The sequence below is a fragment of the Aythya marila genome (assembly GCF_965140915.1).
Source record: "Aythya marila genome assembly, chromosome: 6".
Classification (NCBI taxonomy): domain Eukaryota; kingdom Metazoa; phylum Chordata; class Aves; order Anseriformes; family Anatidae; genus Aythya; species Aythya marila.
In genome coordinates, this window is record NC_139047.1 from 38,856,742 (window position 1) to 38,877,684 (window position 20,943).

Below are 20,943 nucleotides of genomic sequence, written 5' to 3' on the forward strand. Positions count from 1 at the left end.
TCCTGAACACCCTGGGCCCACGCAGGCCACCCTGTGTGACCATTTGCAGAACAGCTTCTGCTGATGATCCAGTGGGTTTTGTCCACGTGCAGCCTGTGGGCCTGGGCAGCGGGGACCCCAGGGGACACCGCACCCAGCTGTGCCCACAGCCGTAACCATGCTGTGCCATAATCCATAGCCACGGCCGTGCAGACCAGCAGTGCTGCCATGGGGGTGTTTATAGAGCTCCGGGAAGCCCTCCACGTCCTCACCCGCTGCCCAGGGCAGGAGCAGGGTAGGTACTTTCCCGACCCTTTTCTCAGCCCGTGCTCAGTAAACACAGCTTCTGTGCCAGCTGCCCGAGCCAGCGCCGTGCAGTTGTGGCTCGCGTGCCCTGGAATTAAGGCGGCATGGGACGAGCATCCACGTGTTCAGCTGAGGCTTAACCTACGTGCTGCAGCGCCAACAGCCGCGTAAATCACACACCGGCACTGCTCCGGGACCGTGCCGAGTCCCTGCCAGGCAGAGCCCCGGTTACAGCGGCGTCCCCTCAGGGCTGCCCCGTCCCCCGCCGTGCGCTGGCTGCGGTACCTAAATGAGACACCTGGCATCCCATTCTTCTTCTTCACCCGCAGGAACGCCGTGAGCTGACCCGGCAGCAGGAGAGCCGCAGCCGCTGCGTGCATCCCCCGCCAGCGGGTCCCCTGCGTGCTGCGGGAGCGCTGCGGGGAGCGGGGCCCGGCGGGGGGCGGCGGGGAGCCGCAGGCCGGGAGGGGAGCTGCGGCTCGGGCAAAGTCCTGCCGAAACGGTTAACAGCCGGCAGGACCCAGGAGGTAAGAGCCCGGCAGAAAGTTTGCTGGGTAATGGCCTGAAATAGTTTCCTTATGCGAGGAGGTGTTGAGTTACAGCGCAGCCTTTAGCCTTTGAGGGCTGGGTGGAGAGAGGAGAAAAAAAAAAAAAAAAAAAAAGAAAGAAATCTGCCCCGCCACCTTCCTTTCTGTCCGGGCAACGTGTGCAGCAGCCGGGCCGGGGCGCGGGGCGCGCTGCGGGGCCGCTCTCCCTGCCCCGGGCCGGCCGCAGGATGCCACGCAGGCAGCGGCCGGCGGGCGCCCGGGGCTGAGCTCCCCCCGCCGGGCCGGGCCGGGCCGAGCCGGGCCGGGCAGGGCAAGGCAGGGCCGGGCCGGGCCGGGGGCTGCACCGCCCCCCTCCCCTCGGGCGGCCGGGGATCGCGGTGAGGATGCACAAGCTCCGGAAGCTTTTCCGCGGCAGCGGGCGAGCGCTGGCCTTCGTCTTCGTGGCCTCAGTCGTGTGGCTGCTCTTTGACATGGCAGCGCTCCGGCTCTCCTTCGGCGACGCCGCCGGGCAGCGGGCGCTGGCGGCGGCGGGACGGGGGCAGCGGGAGCGGGGCCGGCTCTGGAGGGGCTCCCCGGGGCCGGCGGGCGGTGGGCGGCGAGACCCCGGCCCCCCCCGGGCGGCGGCGCCGCGGGGGCCGGGCGGGGGCAGAGCCGCGGAGAGCGCGACGGCGGCGGCGGCGGAGGGGAGCCCGGCGGGGGGCGCAGCCCGGCGGGCGGCGAGCGGCACGGCGGGGCCCCCCCCGGGCAGCCCGCAGCCCTCCGCTGCTAAGGGCCGTAAGGGCCGGGCGGGGGGCTCCCTCCGGCCGGCTGCGCCCCGACGGTTCGGGTGGTCCCCGGCTGCGGCGGCCGCGCGGAGCGACGTGGCACCGGCGGCGAGCGGACCCCCGGCATGGGCAGCGAGGACGGCAGCGGGCGCCGTCGCAAGCACGGCCCGGCTGCCCGGGGCACCGCCAGCCACGGCAGGCGCCGGGGGACCGAGGGACAGGGCCCTGAGCCCGGACCTGCATGCGCCTGAGCCCGCGGAGCCAGCCGGGGCTGGGGCGGCGGTGCCGGAGGGAGCCGCGCACGCCGCACATGGGAGCCTGGCCCCCCCCGGCAGCCCGGCACACCGAGCCTCCCGGGCACCGTGGCACCGCGGAGCCCGAGCGGGAGAGGCAGCAGCATCCCCTGAAAAATACTTCGTCCTCATCGGCAAGGCGGGGGCAAAACCCAGCAGCAGCGCAGCAGCCCCGAGCCTCGGGTCCGACGCCGTGCCGAACTCCTGGCGGAGCCCCGAAGCACGCGGAGCGCAGGAGCTCGCAGCCACGAGGCTCAGCACCACCCTCGCCGCCAGCACCACCGGCAGCGCCGCAGCACCGCGCTCCCCTGGGGCAGGAGCTGCGGGGCCGGCAGGAGATGCCGGGGGGGCAGCCGAGCAGGGCAGGCAGGGGGTGGCGGGCAGCAGCAGCCGCGCAGCCCGGCCGGGGGGCAGCCCCGGGACACACAGGGTCTTGGCCGTGGATGCAACGCTGGCCCCCAGAGACCCCCAGGCTCCCGGGCAGTTTGGGCATCCTGTGGCAGTCCCTGAGGACAAGCAAGAAGAAGCAAAAAGCAGGTGGAAAGAAGGCAACTTTAACGTCTACCTCAGCGACCTGATCCCCGTAGACCGAGCCGTGGCGGACACCAGGCCTGCCGGGTAAGATGTGCTTCCCTGCGCACGGGCTGCGCCGCGCTGCCGGGGGGCTCGCGGGGAGGGCAGCGGGGACACCGAGGCCTTGGCTGCGGGCGTGCCAGCACTGACAGGGCTCCCTGTCCCCAGGTGAGAGGAGCTCGTCACTAACAGTAAAGCCGGGTAAAATTCCCTGGTGTCCAAACAGGCTGGGGCACATGAGGCAGGCAATGGGGCTCGGGCCTTTTTGCGCCTTAAAATGTTTTATTTGCCTTATTGGGTGTAGCAGCGAGCACTGCTTTGTATCGCTCTCCGTGCGTTTGGTTCCCCAGCCGCTTCTGCACACCACCAACGTGCCCAGGCAGCTGAAGCCCTCCCTGCCCGGGAGCACTGGTGCTCTCACGCCTGGAGCTGCCACTACCCCTTCCTGTCCCCCCCAGAGCTACCCCACTGGCCTCACCCACCTAAAGGGCACAGAGGGGGCTCCTGGGCAAAGCCACCTGATGAATGCTGAGACAAGGACACGGCAGGTGGCTGCCTGCAGCTGCGGCAGTGCTGGGATGTCCTCGGGATTGCTCCTTTTTCCCACCAGCATCGCTGGCTGCTGCATGGCACTTTTGTGCTGCCCAGCGCCACGTGGGTGTGCGCTGTGTGAGCTCGGGGCCTGTGGGCAGAATTGTGGTTTGGTAAGCAATTGCTTCACAGCTGTCCCCCTGCAATGTGCGGCTGAGTCTGCAAATGTCAGTATTGCACTTTGAAACACAAACCAACGCCCTGCCATAGTCCACATGCAAAAGCAGGGCAAGATGTGGGCAGTACCTTGCCAACAGAAGGGGCAGACGTTCATGGGGCTGCTTTCTAGAGCAGGTGCACCTGAATCGCTGCAGACAAGGTCTAGAACAGGTGCAAATTCAGGTGAATCCTCCTGCCCCCCCGCATGGGAGCAGTGGCACAGGCTTTGTGCTGTGACACACAGGACAATACACAGGTGTTCCTGTGCCGCTGTCGTTACTCGCTTTGTGAGCCGAGGTGAAGTCCTGGAGAGGCAGGAGCAGGGCAGGGAAGGAGCTGCAGCACCTTTCCAGCGTGCAGATGCCAGGTATGGGAGCCGGCTGCATACAGAAAAAGAGCTGACGTGGCTCAAAACCAGGCTTGAAAGACGAGCCCTGGCGAGCTGCAGAGCAGAACACCTGCCTGCCTTCCAGGAGCACCCGCCCGCCTCCGATGAATCAGGCACCTGCCGGGAAGGGAGGCGCAGCCGCTGGGGTATCCGGGATAACACCTTAGCCAAACAGGGGCTGGTCCCAGCACCCTGGCCCTGGGACCTGTGCTGCCACATGGTGTCAGGCTGCACCCTGCGGATGGTGACGTGGGAAGCACCCGCGGGCACCCCAGTGCTGGCAGGAGCCGTGCAGGCTCTGAGCACATGGCCTGTTGGCACAGGGAAAGCTGGACGTGAAGGCCAGCTCTCTGCAGTCTGTCTGGATGTAACGCTGACTGCTTGCTGAGCGTTACTGACCAGCACTGGGGCTTGCTGAGCGCCGTCTCTCTGCAGCAGTGCATAAAGGCAGGGTCCCACGCACGGAGGGGCAAGATGCAAAAGCCACACAGCCTGGGTTAAATGTCCCAGGGCAGCTGTGATGTTTGCAGGCAGAACACTCAATGCAGAGCCTGGTAAAAAAAAGTGCTGCATGCCACTGTATGGTTTAGTGAGTCAGCCCCTGGGTGCCAGCAGGCGCGGTGTGCCAGCTGCTGGGCAGGTGGGGCAGAGCAGGGCTGCGGTGAGGCTGCTGCCAGGTTCGGGAGCAGCAGACCCAACAGAAAGATCGTCCAAAGCAACTTCAGCGACATAAGAGCCTGCACTTGACTGACTTTGAGGATGAAGTTAGCCAAACACAGAGGCTATGGACTGTTTTTCTGTAGAAGCCTCTCTGGGGGTGAAATTCCAACAGAATTTGACTTCTGCTTAATATTAGTTATATATATTAAGCAATATATGTACATTATTTGTGTATGTGTATTTATGTAATTAGCAAAGAAACAGAGCCCAAACTCGTATAGAATTTGTGAATGCCTTTAGCTGTGGATCGACAGTAATGAACCCACTACTCTGCCTAGAAGCCCTGTTTTTTAGGCAAGGAGGGAGAAAAAGGCACTCCTCAGTTTGAGGTTGCCTCAAAGAGCTGCTTCTGCCTGTTGCAGCCACTTGCCTCCACCACGGGCTGCCTTGGCCCCGTCCCGCATCCTGCACGGCTGCCCCTCGGAGGCTGGGCCAGGTGCCGGGGAAGTGCCTTGCGAGGGGTCTGTAATTTGGGGGCTATTTTCACTTACCCACAGCACTCCTGGCTAGCTAACACCTCTGAGGAAGAAGTCACTTCTCTGTACACTCCCACATACATATATATGTGTATATATATATTCACACACATATATATATGTGCATATATATATATGGCCCTGTTTGCTGTCCGCTGTGGATAACGGAGTGAACAGGAGCTCTGATTCATCATTGATAAATTCATTTTCTGCATCCGCAGGCAGGCTGGTGCCTGTCCTGCCTGCAGGTCTGCTCTGGAAGGAAGAGAGGAAAACCTGTTATCAGACCTCAGCTTATGGATGAGAGAAAGCAAGTCCCAGTGCGTCATGAATGTTCTGGATAAAGTGGCGCGTTCGGGGGCCTGCAGCTCTTCCTTGGGGCATCCCGGGCGCCTCGAGATGCCCTCGGAGATGGATTGCTGCAGGAGCCCAGCTCCCCGCAGGCAGGCAGCAAAGTGGTGCTTGAATTGCAAATAGCGATGAGAAAAGCTGCTCATCGACCTTTTGTTCAAACACTGCAGACACAGGCCTGACCCAGCCGTTACGTTTTGGGCTGTCACAGAAGAAAATGACAAACTCACAGGCAGGGAAAAGATGTTATCGCTCCCTTGGCCCAGGCTGCGGGCGGTTTGCGGGGACGTGGGTGCTGCTCGGAGCCCCTGGGCAGGGCTGGGGCACGGCCGGTGGCGCTGGGTGTCCCTGGGGAGGTGTGGGTGCTGGGCTGTGAGACGCAGGGTGCTGGGGGAGCGGACCTGCCAATACCAGTACACAACAGCCGGATTTTTGGGTGTCTTCCCGTCCTGCATGGCAGTTAGGTGCAGAGGTTGGGCCGGGAGACCCTTCCTCACCATCTGCCGGCTCCACAGGTTGCCCTGCCGGGTGGCCCCTCATGGAAATGGCCATTCCCTGCACTCTGAGCGTGCTGCTGACTTTTCCCAGACAAGGCAACCTCCTGAAGCCTGGGGTCCCACGCCTGCAGGAGCTCAGAGCATCACAGGAGGGCACCCCGTGCACAGGGCTCCTTTCCCCGCAGGTGTCCCCAAGAGCAGGGTGCAGAGCTGGGACCGGCCTCGCTCCCCAGCACCCGCCCATTGCTCGTGGGGAGGAGATCTTGTCTCCTGGGGGTGGGGTGGAAAAGAGAGGTCCCTGCTGGAAAGGAAGGGTGGGTGCATCCCGTCCCCGCAGGGCTGCCCCCTGCTCTCAGCCGGAGGCAGTCAGGGCACAGCAGCAGTGCTGCCGTTGCAGGTGCTCGGAGCAGTGGGTCCATGACGACCTGCCGACCACCACCATCATCATGTGCTTCGTGGACGAGGTGTGGTCCACCCTCCTGCGCTCCGTCCACAGCGTCCTCAGCCGCTCGCCTCCCCACCTGGTCGAGGAGATCATTCTGGTGGACGACTTCAGCACGAAAGGTAGGCGAAGCTGCTTCTGCCTTTATGAAACTAATATAACTTGAGGCTCAAATACAATTTGTTCTCTGTAATTCAATTCTGAGTTGCAGGAAGAAATCGCATTTCCTTCTTTCCATGTATTGAAGTGCTTACGCAGCCTGCACGCACTTGAGGTGTCCTGGCTCGAGGGCACATGCGTTCATAAAGATGTTCTCGCCCTTCTCTGCGCAGTTTCCAGATGGGTGCACATGGGTTTCAGTGCTGGTGGCAGGCGCACACATCCAGGGTTGCTCGGACACAGGAGTGGTTATGATAAAAGCGTTCAGGATCTGGCCCTGTCTGCATGCACAGTGACTTCACCTGTGTAGTCACAGACATTTCACATCATATCAAACCTCTGCTTTGTAATACTTTGGCTCCCTGCTGTCTTCAGCCCTTACAGCTTTTAAAACGATGTAATTTTTCTACTGCTGGTTCTTCAGCAAAGGTGCTGTCTCGACAGCAAGGCTCATGGCAGCACATAAAAACGTTTTCCAAAAGAGCCCATAATGCAACAAGACAATAGGTGCGAGAGAAGGAAAAGGGCTCTGCTTGCTCATTTTTTAAATAATCGTTAAACATGTCCATACCATCTCCTCCAAAGTGTCTCTGCAGTTTTCCTCTTCACTTTCCTCCTGGCTTCCCCTTGTGTCTGCTCATGAGCCATTGAAGCAGCAGAAACCTCGCTAGCACGAGTGGGTTATGGGGAGCTGTACTCTACGCTGCTGTCACCTAACGGCAGCAGCAGTGACCCCCTGCAAATGCTTTGCCCGTGGAGCCTTTCAAAGCCTGTGGCTGGCAAATGCTGCACCCCGTGCAGCCTCATTCTCTCCTTCTCCACAGAGTACCTCAAGGAGAAGCTAGACACATACATGTCACGGTTCCCAAAAGTGAAGATCCTGCATCTCAAAGAGAGGCACGGTCTGATACGGGCCAGGCTGGCGGGAGCGCAGGTTGCCAAAGGTAAGGAGAAGCCTGGCCACACGCCTGCAGGAGCTCCTCTTGGCTGCCCTCGCTGAGCTCACGTGTTGGGCAGCTGAACACCGTGCTGAGCAGAACTGCTCTGCAGACACCGTGCTGAGCAGGCACCGTGCTACAGCCCTGCCCAAGCGGCTCCAGGCTGCAGAGCTGAGGGGCTGGTGGCTCACAGGTGGCTGGGAGGAGGGCATCTTGGTGTACCAAACCCGGCTGTCTGGCACCTGAAGGTGTCAGCAAGCATCCATCCGAATCTCCAGCTCCCCGCGCTGTAGCTCTGCTTCCCAGAGAAATTTTGGGAAGTGCCGGGGTGTGGGGCTGTGGCACCGTCAGCCCGTGGGCTGCCCGGGATGTTAGAGCCTGATGGTGCCCGTGGCTCCTGCCCACAGGCGATGTCCTGACGTTCCTGGACTCGCACGTGGAGTGCAATGTGGGGTGGCTGGAGCCGCTGCTGGAGAGGGTCCGCCTGAGCCGCGCCAAGGTGGCCTGCCCCGTTATCGAGGTCATCAGCGACAAGGACATGAGGTAACACTTCACAGCACTGGGAAACCCAGAGATTCCAACCCATTGCCCTGAGAAAACCTCTTACCCTGGCCATAAAAATGTTAATTTTAAAAAGACATACGTACAACCCTTCTAATCAGCCTTCCACAGTCTCTCACAGGGGATATGCAATATAGGTGACTTCCACACAATCAAATTAACATTAGCAGCAGCCATGGCCACTTCATTTACTGCACACACCTTTTCACTTTTTCATGAATTCAAGCAGGATTCCTGATGAAATTTGTTAGAATCTTGTTTTAATTATGTGCAGATATTCCTCTTTGCTCATTAAGTGTGACATTTCAATCAGGAATGTGACTCAGAATTAGTCATCTCCATCTCTTCTGTGTTTAGCTACATGACCGTGGATAACTTTCAACGTGGGATTTTTACTTGGCCGATGAATTTTGGATGGAGGCAGATTCCACAAGAGGTCATTGAGAAAAACAAAATCAAGGAAACTGATATAATAAGGTAAAGAAAGTGAATCGGAGAGGTTTGTGAACCAGCCCGTTCTGCTGTCACTGATTTAGCTACAGAGGCTCCTTCCAGGCCGAGCGTTTTGCTGGTAAGGACGATGGATGCGGTGGCTCAGCACACATCACCTCGCCTCACCAAAGCCCACCAAGTGTTTCCTGCTCCTGCAGCCCCGTGGGTGCATCATGGTGCTGCCAGGACGTATCTTTGCGTGCCATGCCACCCTGTTTCCCTCCCATCCCCACTCTGAAACACCATCTTTTAATCTCGCATTTGTCAGTGGGCACTGAGGGGACAAATCCTATGGTCCATGCTGTAAGCGCACATTTGGGCACCATCCCCGAGCATTCAGTAACTGACATTTTCGTGATGATTCCTGTGTAGAAGCAAGGTGAAAAGGATGGGTATTTTGTGACCGACTGATGTGCCACCTTGCTCGTCTGTTCCCAGGTGCCCGGTGATGGCGGGTGGCCTGTTTTCCATCGACAAGAAGTATTTCTTCGAGCTGGGAACGTATGACTCAGGACTGGATGTTTGGGGAGGTGAAAATATGGAGATTTCATTCAAGGTACGTTGCTCTCAGCAGCCTGTCCTGTATCTCAGAATCACAGAGTCACAGAATGTTAGGGACTGGGAGGGACCCTGAAAGATCACCTAGTGCAGCCCCCCTGCCGGAGCAGGAACAGCAAGGTCAGGTCACACAGGAAGGGTTTTGAATGTCTCCAGAGAAGGAGACTCCACAGCCCCCCTGGGCAGCCTGTTCCAGTGCTCTGTCACCCTCACCGTGAAAACGTTTTGTCTCATATTAAGTGGAACCTGCTATGTTCCACCATGCACCCACTTCCCTTTGTCCTGTCATGGGTGTCACTGAGAAGAGCCTGGCTCCATCTTCTGACACTCGTCCTTTAAATATTTATAAATATGAACGTCACCCCTCAGTCTCCTCTTCTCCAAGCTGCCATATGCCTGGTTTGGGTGCTCGGGGGGCCCTGTCCCTCCTGGCAGGGCACAGCCCAGCGAGCCCCCTGCTGCCCCCCGCGCTGCTTCTCTCCTGGCGTGCGCAAAGCCAGAGCACAACCCTGGCCCGTGTTTCTCTCAAAGCAACCTCTGCTCCTCAGGTCTGGATGTGCGGAGGAGAGATTGAGATTATTCCGTGCTCCAGAGTTGGGCATATTTTCAGGAATGACAACCCTTACTCCTTCCCGAAAGATCGGATAAGAACGGTGGAGAGGAACTTGGCCCGTGTCGCAGAGGTCTGGCTGGACGAGTACAAGGAGCTGTTCTACGGCCACGCGTACCACCTGGTCCTGAGACGCCTGGACGTGGGCGACCTGACCCAGCAAATCGCGCTGCGAAAGAAGCTTCAGTGCCGAAATTTCAGGTGGTACCTGGAGAACGTCTACCCCGACCTGGAGGCTCCCCTGGTGAAAGCCAGCGGGCTGGTACGTACCCAAACCGCTTGCTGTTCCTCATGTCAAAGTGTTTGCAGCTAGAGCTGCGGCAGCATCCCGGTACGCCCGTCACTGTACGCCTGGCGTGTGGTAGCACTTTTGAGTACCCAGCCTGTCACGGTGGTTAACTATCTGGTTTATAAGACAAATTGCAGTGATGCCAGGATTCCGAAGGCCTTTCTGCCTTCCCTGCCCACCCCGTGTCTCTGAGTGCAGCCGCAGGAAAGGCTCTTGCAGAGAGGAGGTGGCCAGGACCTGGTGACCACGGGGCTGGCACGGCTGAGGCACTGGGAACAAGCACTGCCTGTCCCCTGCCTCCCTGCCAAGGCACACAGCCTCAAACCTCTCTGCAGGCCGCTCTGGGAGCCGGGGAAAGCACAGCAGCCCTTTGGCCACGCTTCAAGGTTGTCTGCAGGCCAAGGGCGTAACGTGCAGGCTCCCACTCACGGGCATCCCTCGCAGCCCAGCCAGGCTGCCTGCTGGACGAGGCTGTGCTGCAGTGTGCCATGAAGGCGCGGGGCGGTGGCTCTGCAAGCACAGCGTGAGCTCTCACTTTTCATGGAAAAGGCGTAGGAACCCCCTGGGGTCGGGCACGTCAGCGGGTTATGAGCAGCTCATCCCTTCAGAGGCCTCTGTCCATCCCAGCGTGCCCCCAGCCTTGGTTGGTGCCTCCCGCAGCAGGACACGTGCTGAGCACTGCCTGCGGGTACCTGGCCCCAGGCTGTGTCCCATTGCTTTCTCTTCGGAAACACCATCTGGGTTAGAACGAAGGTTTCTGTGAAACACCAGCTTAGGTGACTTTTTTAAAAAAAGGATTAGTAGTGATAATCTTGAGAACATCAAAAAAAAAAAAATGAATTTTTGGAAAACATCAACTTTTTCAGCTCTTTCACTCAGAGCAATAAAACCTTATGTCAAATCTGTGCAGTGCAGTTAGACCATGCATAGAGACCTTTGTTTCAACAGAAGCAAAACCTCCACTTTTCAGTTCTGTGTTCACGAAAATGTTCACAACGGTGCCTTGCTTTGTCCTGATTCAGGCCACCTGAATGGTTCTTTTATCTTCATTCTCAAAATTTAATAGGGCAGAAAATCTGTTTTTCAGCTAGCTCTGCAAATTCCAGCTGTGCTGAACTCTAACCAAATTTATTTGAGAACTTTTTTTCTGAATAGCCTACTTACCCACTGGGATTAATTCAGAAATTCTTCAGCAGTCTACATTTGCAAGGAATCACAGACAGGACTGGCCTAACCACAGCTGCGTTCCCCCGTGGGTGACGGTGCCAGGGCAGGCAGCCTAGGTGACAAACAGGCAGGTGGGGCAGTGAGCGTGTCAGGTGCTGCACTAAATGCAGAAATCCCTCTGCTTTCTGCCAGGGGAAGAGGGAAGGCAGGTCCCGGGGGTGGCAGCAGTGGGAGGGTGGCGGTGGGGGATGGTGTCCCCAGGGGGGGTGCGCTCCTTCCTGGGGTGGTGGCAGGACAGGGGTCGTGGTGGGCAGCTGGTGCTCAGGGATCTGCAGAACGGGAACACCGGCTGTGTCCAAAGGAAACCCAGGGAAAAGCCCATCTCATCCAGCTGTAGATGCTCCCAGAAAGGGATGGTGTTGGGCTTCTCATGCTAGAAAAACGTGTAACAGGGCACGTGTGCACTTACACATCCCACCAAGGACTGGCACCATGCCTCTGCTTCGCTCCGTTGACAGTATTAATCAGTGTCTGCATTGTAACAGCCTCTCCTCTTTCTTCACAATTTGTGTCTAAATCTGCATTTGGTTATTTTCTAGCTTGTTAACATAGCCACAGCAAGATGCATCACTGTGGAAAACACCACTCTAGCTTTTCAGACGTGTGATGTTAACAACGAGGTAAGGATAACCCTGTACTGAGCACTCAGTAGCACCTCCCCACACTGACCTCGCCTCGCCTGCAGGGCTGGTGCCGACCCTGCCGTCCTTCCTACCCCAGACACACCAAGTGGAGGGGCAGGAATTGCCTCTGCTTGCAGGGGCTGTAGCCAGGCACAAGCGCCCTGCCCCAGAACTAGCAGGAGGGTCAGATAGATCCATGAGCCTGCACGTGAGCATGGGGACAGACACTTACATCCAAACCTGTGCTGTGTGCTGCTGCAGCACCAGCTGCGCCCCGCTGAGCACTCACCCCGGTGCACCGAGGGTAGCAGGCACTGCCGAGGGGCACACGTGCTGGGTTGGGGCTGCTGTGGCACGAGCTCTCTCCTGAGCTCTGCCGGTCCCTGAGGGGCCCTCTCCCGGGGCACAGTTCTCATGGCGGGTGCTGAGAGCATGGAACAGGTGGGTTGTGACAGGGCAGTGCGGGGCACGGGCTGACAGCTCCCTGCCATCCCTCCCACAGGACCAGAAATTCAACTACACCTGGCTGCGGCTGCTCCGGCACGGAGACCTGTGCATCGCCCCGGCAGGCACCACGGGAACACTGGAGCTGCGGCCGTGCACGGGCTGGGAGAGCAGCCTGGCCTGGCAGCACAGCAGCCTGGCAGCGGCCCGGCCAGAGCTGGTAAGTGGCCTTGGCAGTGGCGGTCCCATCACGTGTATGTGCAAAGGCACGAGCCCACCGTGAGGCCCAGAGCCTGTGGGCTCGCTGGTGTCCCCAAAGCTTTCACCCAGAGGTGAAGGTAGCCTCTTCGGTCCCCTGCCCGCACGGCCTTTCACCGCCTGGCTGTAAAGCTGTGCTCTGCTGTAGGTTTCACCACCCAACACAACCTGCAGCCAGATCCTGCTGCACAGCCCGGCCAGAGGGCGAGATGGAAACTTGCAATGCCGAGGCACTTGCTCCAGCAGGGGTTTGCCATTTGTGGCACAATAGCAGAAAGTCCTGGTTTTACATAGAGGAGATCAATAGCACTTACATGGATATTACTTGGTATCGATCGGCATTCAGTTCACAGTGTTGTTTTTCTAACAGAAAACATTTATGAAAAGGAAGAAAATGGGTACTTACATTTATTACCTGCACTGCAAAAAGACAGAAAGTCATGGCTGTATCTGTGTCAGCCTTCTGTAAGTGGTGTTCTCCCTAAAAAGCTATAAAATGGCATACTTTACAACACTTAATTTAGGAAAGAAAAAGAGTAGTAGTTAAGTAGCACACTCGTTCTGTAGGCAAGATCCCATTCCTCTTCAGTCTAAAAAGATAATTCTTTTGAAGCCAAAACACTGCAGCATCAAGGCTGACAAAAGCCATGATATTTTGTGAAAAGTACAAGAAAATTGTTCTCCACTTAGGAGTCCAGACAGCAGTACAGGTACACCGTCAGTCATTGTCACCTGTTCCAGACTGAGCTCGCGTTAGTCTTGTCTGAAGGTCCCGGCCAGCATGGGGAAAGCCGTGGTGCCCCCCAAAGCCTGGCTGCTCCGGAGGGGTTGGTGCGGGCAGCCCCAGACACCCAGTGCTGCTGCCCTGCCTGGGCTGGTGGGCAAGGCACAGCTGGAAATAGGAGCCAAGGTAATGTGCCAGGCTCTGATGTGCCGCAGTTTTACCATCTCCACACGGTCACTTAACTCAGCTCAAGTTGGGGAGCTGGCTGACCGCTGTGCTGGTGTTCACGGGGCAGTCCCTGTGTGAGCAAAGTGGCGGGGCAGTGTCACAACAATTTACTGGTCCTTTCAGGAATATTCCGTCTGGGTATTAACCGAATGATCATAAGAACCATTGCAATGCTAGGCAGTGAAATGGAGCATCCCTTACCTTCAGCAGCACTCATCATATTGCCTTGCTGGCCACATGGGTTAAGTAGATAAAGATGAGCAGATGTGAAAACCAAAAGGACTGATATCACTCAAACTCTTCATTCCTTCATAATCCAATTTACTACCCCAGCATTTGAAGTTCACTGCTGAATTACCTAGCGTCCTTTTCATTGCAGTAAATGTGCTTTGAGTTCATTAGCAGAGAAACTCCAAAACACAAAAATCCGTCTCCTGACATACGTTTCCCTATATTGCAAATACCATCTGGAGTGATTTCCTTTGCATGGTAATTGCCACTCGGACGGGGAGAGAACTAATCTTCAATTTCCAGGGAGCTAAAAGCCACGAGGCACAGAAGGTATGGTGTAATCCTAGCTCAGCAACAGGTGTAAGTGTTGGATCCCACCCAAAATTCCTTTGAGTCAGCAAAGAGACCTCGTGTTAGGGAAATGCAGGAGAAAGAAGAAAAAAGGCATATCATAAAGAATCAAGCTCTCGGTAGAAAAGCAGAGCAACGTGCTTTGTTGGGCTTCAAACAGCATTTGCTGCGTGAGCCCAAGGACCTCCCGCCCCTCTCCCCTGCAGGCAGACCACCTCGTTTCAGAGCACCTCCAGCCGCCCGCCTGTCTGGAAGTGGATCCGTCTCTCCAGGCCCTGAGGGTGAGTGCCTGCAACTCCGCAAATCCTTATCAGAAGTGGCAGTTTGGCAATTACTATGCAGACTGAAGGGAACACAATCGAACCAGAAGCAGCGTGCTTTCATCTTGTGAATTCAGCAATGGCATCTGCGGGACTTGTGACAGCAATTACAGAACTGGAAGTTCATTTCCAAATGGTAATTGAAATCCGTAATTTAAACCGGCATATTGAGAGATCAAAATACCAAGAGTAGCACATCTGGTTTAACGACGTTTGAAATGTGGGTTTCCTTCAACTGTGAGACACTTTGGCAAAAACTCAAATAATTTTTCTGTGTTATTAAATGGAAACATTTTCTGAAGCCCCCCCCCCCTTCTCTAAGCACACGTTCAGTAGTTACCTCCAGACAACAATATAAGCTAACAGAAATAATTCCAGGGCTCTCTAGTCTGTAAACAGTAAATTGGGCCATTTGTTTTTCAACAGCCTGGGGAAATGGAAGCTTATTGAGCAATGCATTACAAAAATCCATCCGACGTGCCCATGCTGGGCCTTATGGCAGGATCCTGCCCAGCACGACCTGTTGCTCTGACAGTTAAGCATCAGAGTTGGCTTAGGAATTGATTGTGCATCGAAAAAGCCTGTTCTTGATAACAGGAGGCAAGTGTGGGTCGATAGCCAGCTGGGGCAGTGCTGCCTGCCCGCAACCCTGCGTGGTGAGGGTGTAGGCGGCCCCGTGAGACCTGGGGCAGGCAGCAGCCCCCAGCAGGACGCTTTGTAACCCACTCCACTTTGTAACCCGGCTGTGATCGGGATGGACAGGCACCCACGGCAGCCTGTGGGCACTTCTCCTGGCACACAGGTGGCTGTGAGGGTACGGAGGCCTCGCACAGGGAGTGTGGCACCGGGTAGATTGCCCCTCATCGGCCCTCGTGCAGCTGGGCCAGGCTATCAGGCCCCGCACACCACGAGTCCCTCCGAACTTGGTGTCACAGGCAGCTTTTGTTCTTACTGTGAAACTTGCATCTCCAAAAGCTGACCCCGGTTTTTGAAAGTCTGGATTAGAGAGGAGAGCAAATTCAGATGTGACAAGTCATGAGCCCTGAGATAGGTGACGCTGCAGCGCCACAGAAAGGACATGGCCAGCCCCGTGTCACACAGCTCCCAGGGGCTCGCCACGAGGAGCTGTCACCCGCACTCAGCAGTGTCACCAACAGGAAGGTGGTGCTGCGTCCCCGGGTACCAAACAGGCTTCTCCAAAGACGGGCCTTCTGCTTAGCACCTCGGGATCTGCAGGACTGAGCACTGCCCTGGCTCTGACGCCGCTGCTCACGATGGCCGAGCCTTTGCCATGCAGCATTTGCAGGCTGATACAAAGCAACTCACATCTCTCCTTTGATTTTTCAAGTGGCACCAGCATAATGTTACCTCTCACGTCAAGGATCAATGCTGACAGCACTTGACAGGCTGCGTCTGCCAAAATATTGACTGGCCTAACAGATTTTCACGATTGGCTCCTGTTCCAAATGTCTTCCTGATTTTATCTCCCTCCTTTGGTGCTGCTCGCCTGCAGTCACTATCAGAAAAATTACACAGATGTTGTTTGTGCAGTCATGTTTTATCAGGAGCATGAATTTCATTAAATGCTGTTTGCTGACATTCAATCATTTGTCACTGAATAGGCAGCGAGTGTTCTCATGTCATGGTCACATCACATCTCCAGGCTTGTCACTTGCACTTTTATCCCCTGTTGTGTAAATGCTCACTTCCATGCTGGTATCTTTTACTTACAGACCTGAGCATGCCTTCGGGGACCGTTGGCCATGAACTTGGCTGCGCTGTTACACAACACCCAGAAACACCCAGATCTCCCCATCAGACGGGTTTGCAGGAAGGAGAGCATTTTTCTGGCACGCTCACAGGCGCATGGGGCACGTTCCTGCCCATCCCCTAACCTAGCACTGTGAAAATGGGGAGGAATTGTATTCAGAACAACTCTGGGCCTGCAGTTACAGCATCCCAGAGCTGGTCACCCTACTCACCATCTCCACTCTGTTTTCTGTGCAAAACTTCCCCATGTGGAGCAGGAGCGTTTCCAGGCTCTGTGTCCCCCTGGGTGCCCTGTAGCATGCTCTCCCCCCGGCTGCTCACAGCTCCTGCTCCAGCTCGCCGCAGACGTGCTTTGGGCAGAAGCAGCCCCTGCTCTGTGCTGTGCCCTGGGGTGGGCTGGGTGGCAGCACCCATGGGAGAGCATTCAGCTCAGTACTGCTCACTCTCTGCTGCATGCCCCTTGATTTCCATTTTCCAGCTCCCCTGAGGGTTTGGCAGGAGGTCTGTCTGTAGAAGAGGCCTTCACAGCATCCCCAGAGTTTACATTTTACTTTTCCAGCCACCAAGCCAAGCGGGAGAGGGAGGTCATTGCTCTCAGATGATCACATTTGCTTTCCACAGAAGCAAAAAACTCATCCAAGCTTCAGTGGGAGGCCACGCTCAGCTGGAGCCTGACTCTACAGTCAGCACAGCAAGTGTCCCTGCCACGCACAGCCCTGACAGCACGGGGAGTGGTGTGCTGGCTGCCTCCAGGAGCGTGAGCCAATGCTGCAGACTGACAGGGACAGACATGGTAACTCAAGGGATGTCTGCCTTTTGTGCTACAGCTGCCCCATCTCCCACCTGAACCCCACTGCTCCTCCTGCAGACACCTGCGTGCACCTCCCCGTGCTGTACTCATCCAGGCACCAGCCTTACCCTCAGGTTTTTGTTTCGCCTGGGGTCTTAGCCATTTTCTTCCCCATTACACTCTGTAACCGCAGCTGAGCCCATCCGCAACTGGCCCATTGTTGCAGTGAGCACAGCTGGCCTCACTGCGAGGAGCGCTGCGTGCCGGGAGGTGACCGTCGGCAGGTCACAGGGAGCTGTCGGCGCGCCCCGGCTCTCCCAGACAGCCCAGTAACAATCTAATCGTTAGGAGAAATGTGCCGTCATCCTTACAGGAATCGCTGAGGGCAGAAGTGGGTGGGGGTGCAGGGCAGCTGTCAGAGAGCAGGCGAACAAACTGGCAGTATAAGTTTATACAAGCAAACCTCTGAATTTTTGCGAGCCAAAGAGCAAATAAACAATTCTGAATAGTACAATGAGGACTGTGTTTTGTTTGTACAATACAGAATTGCCATTTATTAGTTTGACGTTGCCAATAAATAATTGCCTTTATGTGGAACAAACAAAAAAAAAAATCAAAGCAATATTCAGTGCTGCTGGAAATGAAAAACTAATAGTTTAAACAGCAATTGTGGCTAAAGGAGGCCTGGAGTTGAAGTCACAGCCTCAACCCCATTCTTACCTCCTCTCCCTTTTCAGCTGCTCTCAACTTTCCCCAGTTCTTTCTGGGATGCCATCTGCAAAGCTTAGCTCCAACTCAAGACAAAGCTTTCTGTAAAACAGTTTGAAAGAGACTAAATCAACAGCACTGTAGTTATGCAAAGGCTTTTAAAAATGGAGAAAGGCTGTGTTCAGATGACAAAAATAAATCATGTTAAAAATCTGCCCTGTCTTTAAAAAAGTCTGTAAATTTTGCATCTAAACTTACCCTGGAAATTGAGAAGAAAGTATGAGAGCAAAAACTCACCGTCCACACTGCTGACACTCAGAACAGATTTCTGGTGCCGGCTGGTTTTATTGGACAAACCAGTGTGCCCGCACAGACACACTGGTGGTTCCTAGCGCAGCACGAGAGGCACCGGCTGGCAGCAAGGACAAACAGCAAGGGAGTGCGCTGCGGTTGCAAACAGTCATGGTGTTTCTTATTCACCCTGTGCTGCCCAGCACCACCGGGATGGCTGCACTGCCAACTCGGTACCAGCACGGCTGGATCACCTGCGTGCCTGCAGCTACAGAAGCCCCAGCTCATTCTAGACATACCAGAGTTGGAATACGGTTACAAAACAAACAAACAAACAAACAAAAGATAGAAAATAAAGGGTAAACTTCAAATCAAATGGTATTACACTTAGTGACCTGATTATTCTCCTGTTCTATGGGTGCCTCTGCCTGCTGGCAAAGTGAAGCATAGAAGTTACATTTTCACAATGTTTTATGAAATCATACAAAAAGCCAAAAAGCAGTGACTTCATGTTGCATGAAGAAATATGTCGGGGGGCAGGGGGAGGGAGACAAAACAAAAACCAAAGTGAACTGCTGTCTCAGTAAGCAATCCTCCGCCTCAGTTTATAAGTGCATCATGGACTCAAATTCATCAATTCTTTGTTTGGTGTTTCCTTTCCTAATCTTCCGGTAGGAGATGGTGTTGTACCGGGAGTAGCTGTGTCTGGAGATGTCATTCTTTTTCCCCAGGCTGGGCTGCTCCCCAGCTTTCTCAGCCTGGGCGTTGCAGCCAGGGCTGGTGGGGGGCGACACCTCCTTGCCGCTCTCTTGCTGCTGCTGACGGGACGCCTCACTGGTCTCCTTCTGCATCTCTATCACCTGCACTTCGTCCTCCTCGGTGTCCTCCTCTTCTTCTTCCACCTCCTCCTCCTCCTCCTCATCAGCATCGTCCGCTCTCTGCTCAGCGGTGCCCGCGGGGGTCCCCGCCACCTCCCCGCTGGGGCTGGCCGCTGTCCCCAGTGCTGGCTGCCCACTGCCTGGCCCTGCAGCAACACAGAGTTATGCAGGTGGGGGCTGCCTGCCCGCATGCCCCATGCCACCTGCCTGCTGCCTGGCAGGACGAGCTGCTCCATCTTGCCCTCCCAGGACCAGATACAGCCCCCAACACACTGCAGTGCCACGGGGGGCACCCCCAGCTGCAGCTCACCCGCCTGCACCCGTCTGCGTGGCCGTGGGGCAGGGACCCCACATGCGGCCTTCCCAGGGACGCGGGCACACGCACGTCCCGGCTTCAGAGGTGGCGGGTGACACTTGGATGGCTATCTGGTATTTGTCCTGTTTGGCACATCTCTGCTCCAGTGTCACAACAAACGGTCTATTCAACATTTTGCCTGTGGAGTCCTGAGTATTAATTAGACTAAATTGGTTAGGTACTAAAAAGCTGCCTGCAATTTAGAGATAAAGTGCTTGTGGCTGAGATGGAAGGGGGGCTGTGCAAGATCGTTTAATAGGTTTTATTGTGCACTTGTAAAGCAGCACAGCTGGAGTGGAGATGTCAGCTCCGAGTGGGAAAGCCACCATCATGATTCACCTCCTCAAAACCCATGCAGTTGCTAGGAAATATTATTTTGCCCAGGACAAATGTTCATACTTTTTTTTTTTCTTTTCTTAATCAAAGCAGCACCAGTTTCTGTTTACAAGGCACGACCATATATCTTTTATAGCTCTGTTCAAATGACTTTAGCTTTGCCAACACCACAACAACTACTCCGAGTTGTTAATCTGCTCTTCTGTGAGGAGAGGTTCAATATTTATGTGGCAGCTGACATACAGACACACCAGCTTATCGCAGCCTGGTGGGTGCACCAATGGAGGGAGAAATGCGGGATGGCCGTGGCCAGGAGAGCATCCCACCGGCATTTGGGACATCCAAGAGGATATCCCAAATCTTCAAGAGGACTTCACCCTGCACCACCAGCATGCAGGTGTGTCCCCAAGGCCATAAAATACCCCTCCTTTTTCAGTGACCTTTTGCATGGTATAACTAAATATGCTCACTGACTTTGTATTTTGGCGTGCCCACGAAGACAAAGAGCACACAGTGCCCCCAGCCCCACTCTGTGCAGGGGCAGGGGGGGCCCAGGCTTGGCCGGAGCATGCTTGTCTGTTTCCATCCAAGTACAAGTGGAAGGACACAGGAACAGATGTTCCAGAGGGCAGACAAATTTCTGCTCGTTACTTAGGGATCAGGGCATTTTAGACACTTCATAAATCAGGAAGGGAAGAGTTTGGGTTCTGAGGATGCAAAATTTAGACTTACAGCCATCCAACAAAACAGCAGGTAAACGTTATCCTGCATGGAGCAGAAGATGAAGCATCTCCCGTCCTGACAGGAGGGCTGGAGACCCCGTGTGTCAAGGCCCCAGGGTGCTTCGACCCCAGAGTAAAGGTGTCATGCACAGACCGCGGGAGGAGAGGCAGCAGCTGCTGCAATCCTACGGATGGGAGTGAGTCACCCTCCTCTGCAGCGTGAGGGTTTGAACGGATTTGAAAAAGATAAACATCTGTATAATCTCATCTCTGAAGGCTACTCATCACTATGCCTCAGAAGAACAAGTCACATCACACGGCATTCTTCATTACCTTCCTCTGACTCCTGGCTGCCGGTTCCTGTGTCCTGGAGATCAACTGATCCCTGCTGTAGCGTCACATCATTTTCCTCTTGCTTTTCTTTAGGAAATACAAAGCACGAGAAATGTACTTATGGAGCAGTTAGTGACAATAATTAGGTTTTAATGGCTGCAGATTGGCAGCAGAATTTTAGAGCAAAGTGAAAAACATTGCTTTTTCCTTTGGTCATATACTTTTCATTTCAGTCTCTGTAACCTCTAGCTCAATCTGTCCCTGACTCCCCATTACTCTGAGCCATTGTTACTATGCCTGTAGCTTTGCAGTTCTGAATAACACACACAATACATGCCATTATTCATAAGACTATACACAAAATAGAGGCTTTTCTCTCCAAATACCCAAATAAAGGCAGCATCATACTTTACCTTCGCATCGCTTTTCTCTGTCAAAATCTGCACACACTACGTCCTCCACCAGCGAGTTTCTACTTTCCTCCTCATTTCCTTTTGCGAGCGGCGCGTCAGGGCTGGTGTCTGCGTTCGTGTAGGGCCCCGTCCCTATGGGCCTGGCGATGTCATCGATGATGCCAATGACCTGGAGCGGTCCCTTCTCAGGGACCACGCTCCCGTTGCACTCGGGCATGCTGGGCACCGCCGGCACGTCCTCGGTCAT

At 55.5% G+C, this 20,943-nt stretch overlaps 2 protein-coding genes across 2 annotated transcripts; one reads left to right on the forward strand and one right to left on the reverse strand.

Annotated features, from left to right (window-relative positions):
• The first annotated feature begins 519 nt into the window (after nucleotides 1–519).
• GALNT5 (polypeptide N-acetylgalactosaminyltransferase 5) lies at nucleotides 520–16,753 on the forward strand. Its single transcript, XM_082763948.1, has 10 exons — nucleotides 520–2,508; nucleotides 6,043–6,209; nucleotides 7,071–7,190; nucleotides 7,592–7,727; nucleotides 8,103–8,222; nucleotides 8,676–8,793; nucleotides 9,344–9,667; nucleotides 11,461–11,541; nucleotides 12,047–12,208; nucleotides 13,987–16,753. Exons 1-10 carry the CDS (start codon nucleotides 1,217–1,219, stop codon nucleotides 14,125–14,127), a joined length of 2,661 nt encoding a protein of 886 aa, XP_082620074.1. The 5' UTR covers nucleotides 520–1,216; the 3' UTR covers nucleotides 14,128–16,753.
• Nucleotides 16,754–18,264: 1,511 nt separating this feature from the next.
• On the reverse strand, nucleotides 18,265–20,943 carry ERMN (ermin; the record flags this gene model as incomplete). Its single annotated transcript, XM_082762870.1, has 3 exons — nucleotides 18,265–18,683; nucleotides 20,284–20,370; nucleotides 20,697–20,943. 3 exons carry the CDS (start codon nucleotides 20,941–20,943, stop codon nucleotides 18,265–18,267), a joined length of 753 nt encoding a protein of 250 aa, XP_082618996.1.

Coding starts and splice junctions, on each gene's coding strand:
- GALNT5 (XM_082763948.1), top strand. CDS start 1,217: ATGCACAAGCTCCGGAAGCTTTTCCGCGGCAGCGGGCGAGCGCTGGCC. Junction 7,191..7,591: donor GGGAGCGCAGGTTGCCAAAG/GTAAGGAGAAGC, acceptor TCCTGCCCACAG/GCGATGTCCTGACGTTCCTG. Junction 8,223..8,675: donor AAGGAAACTGATATAATAAG/GTAAAGAAAGTG, acceptor GTCTGTTCCCAG/GTGCCCGGTGATGGCGGGTG.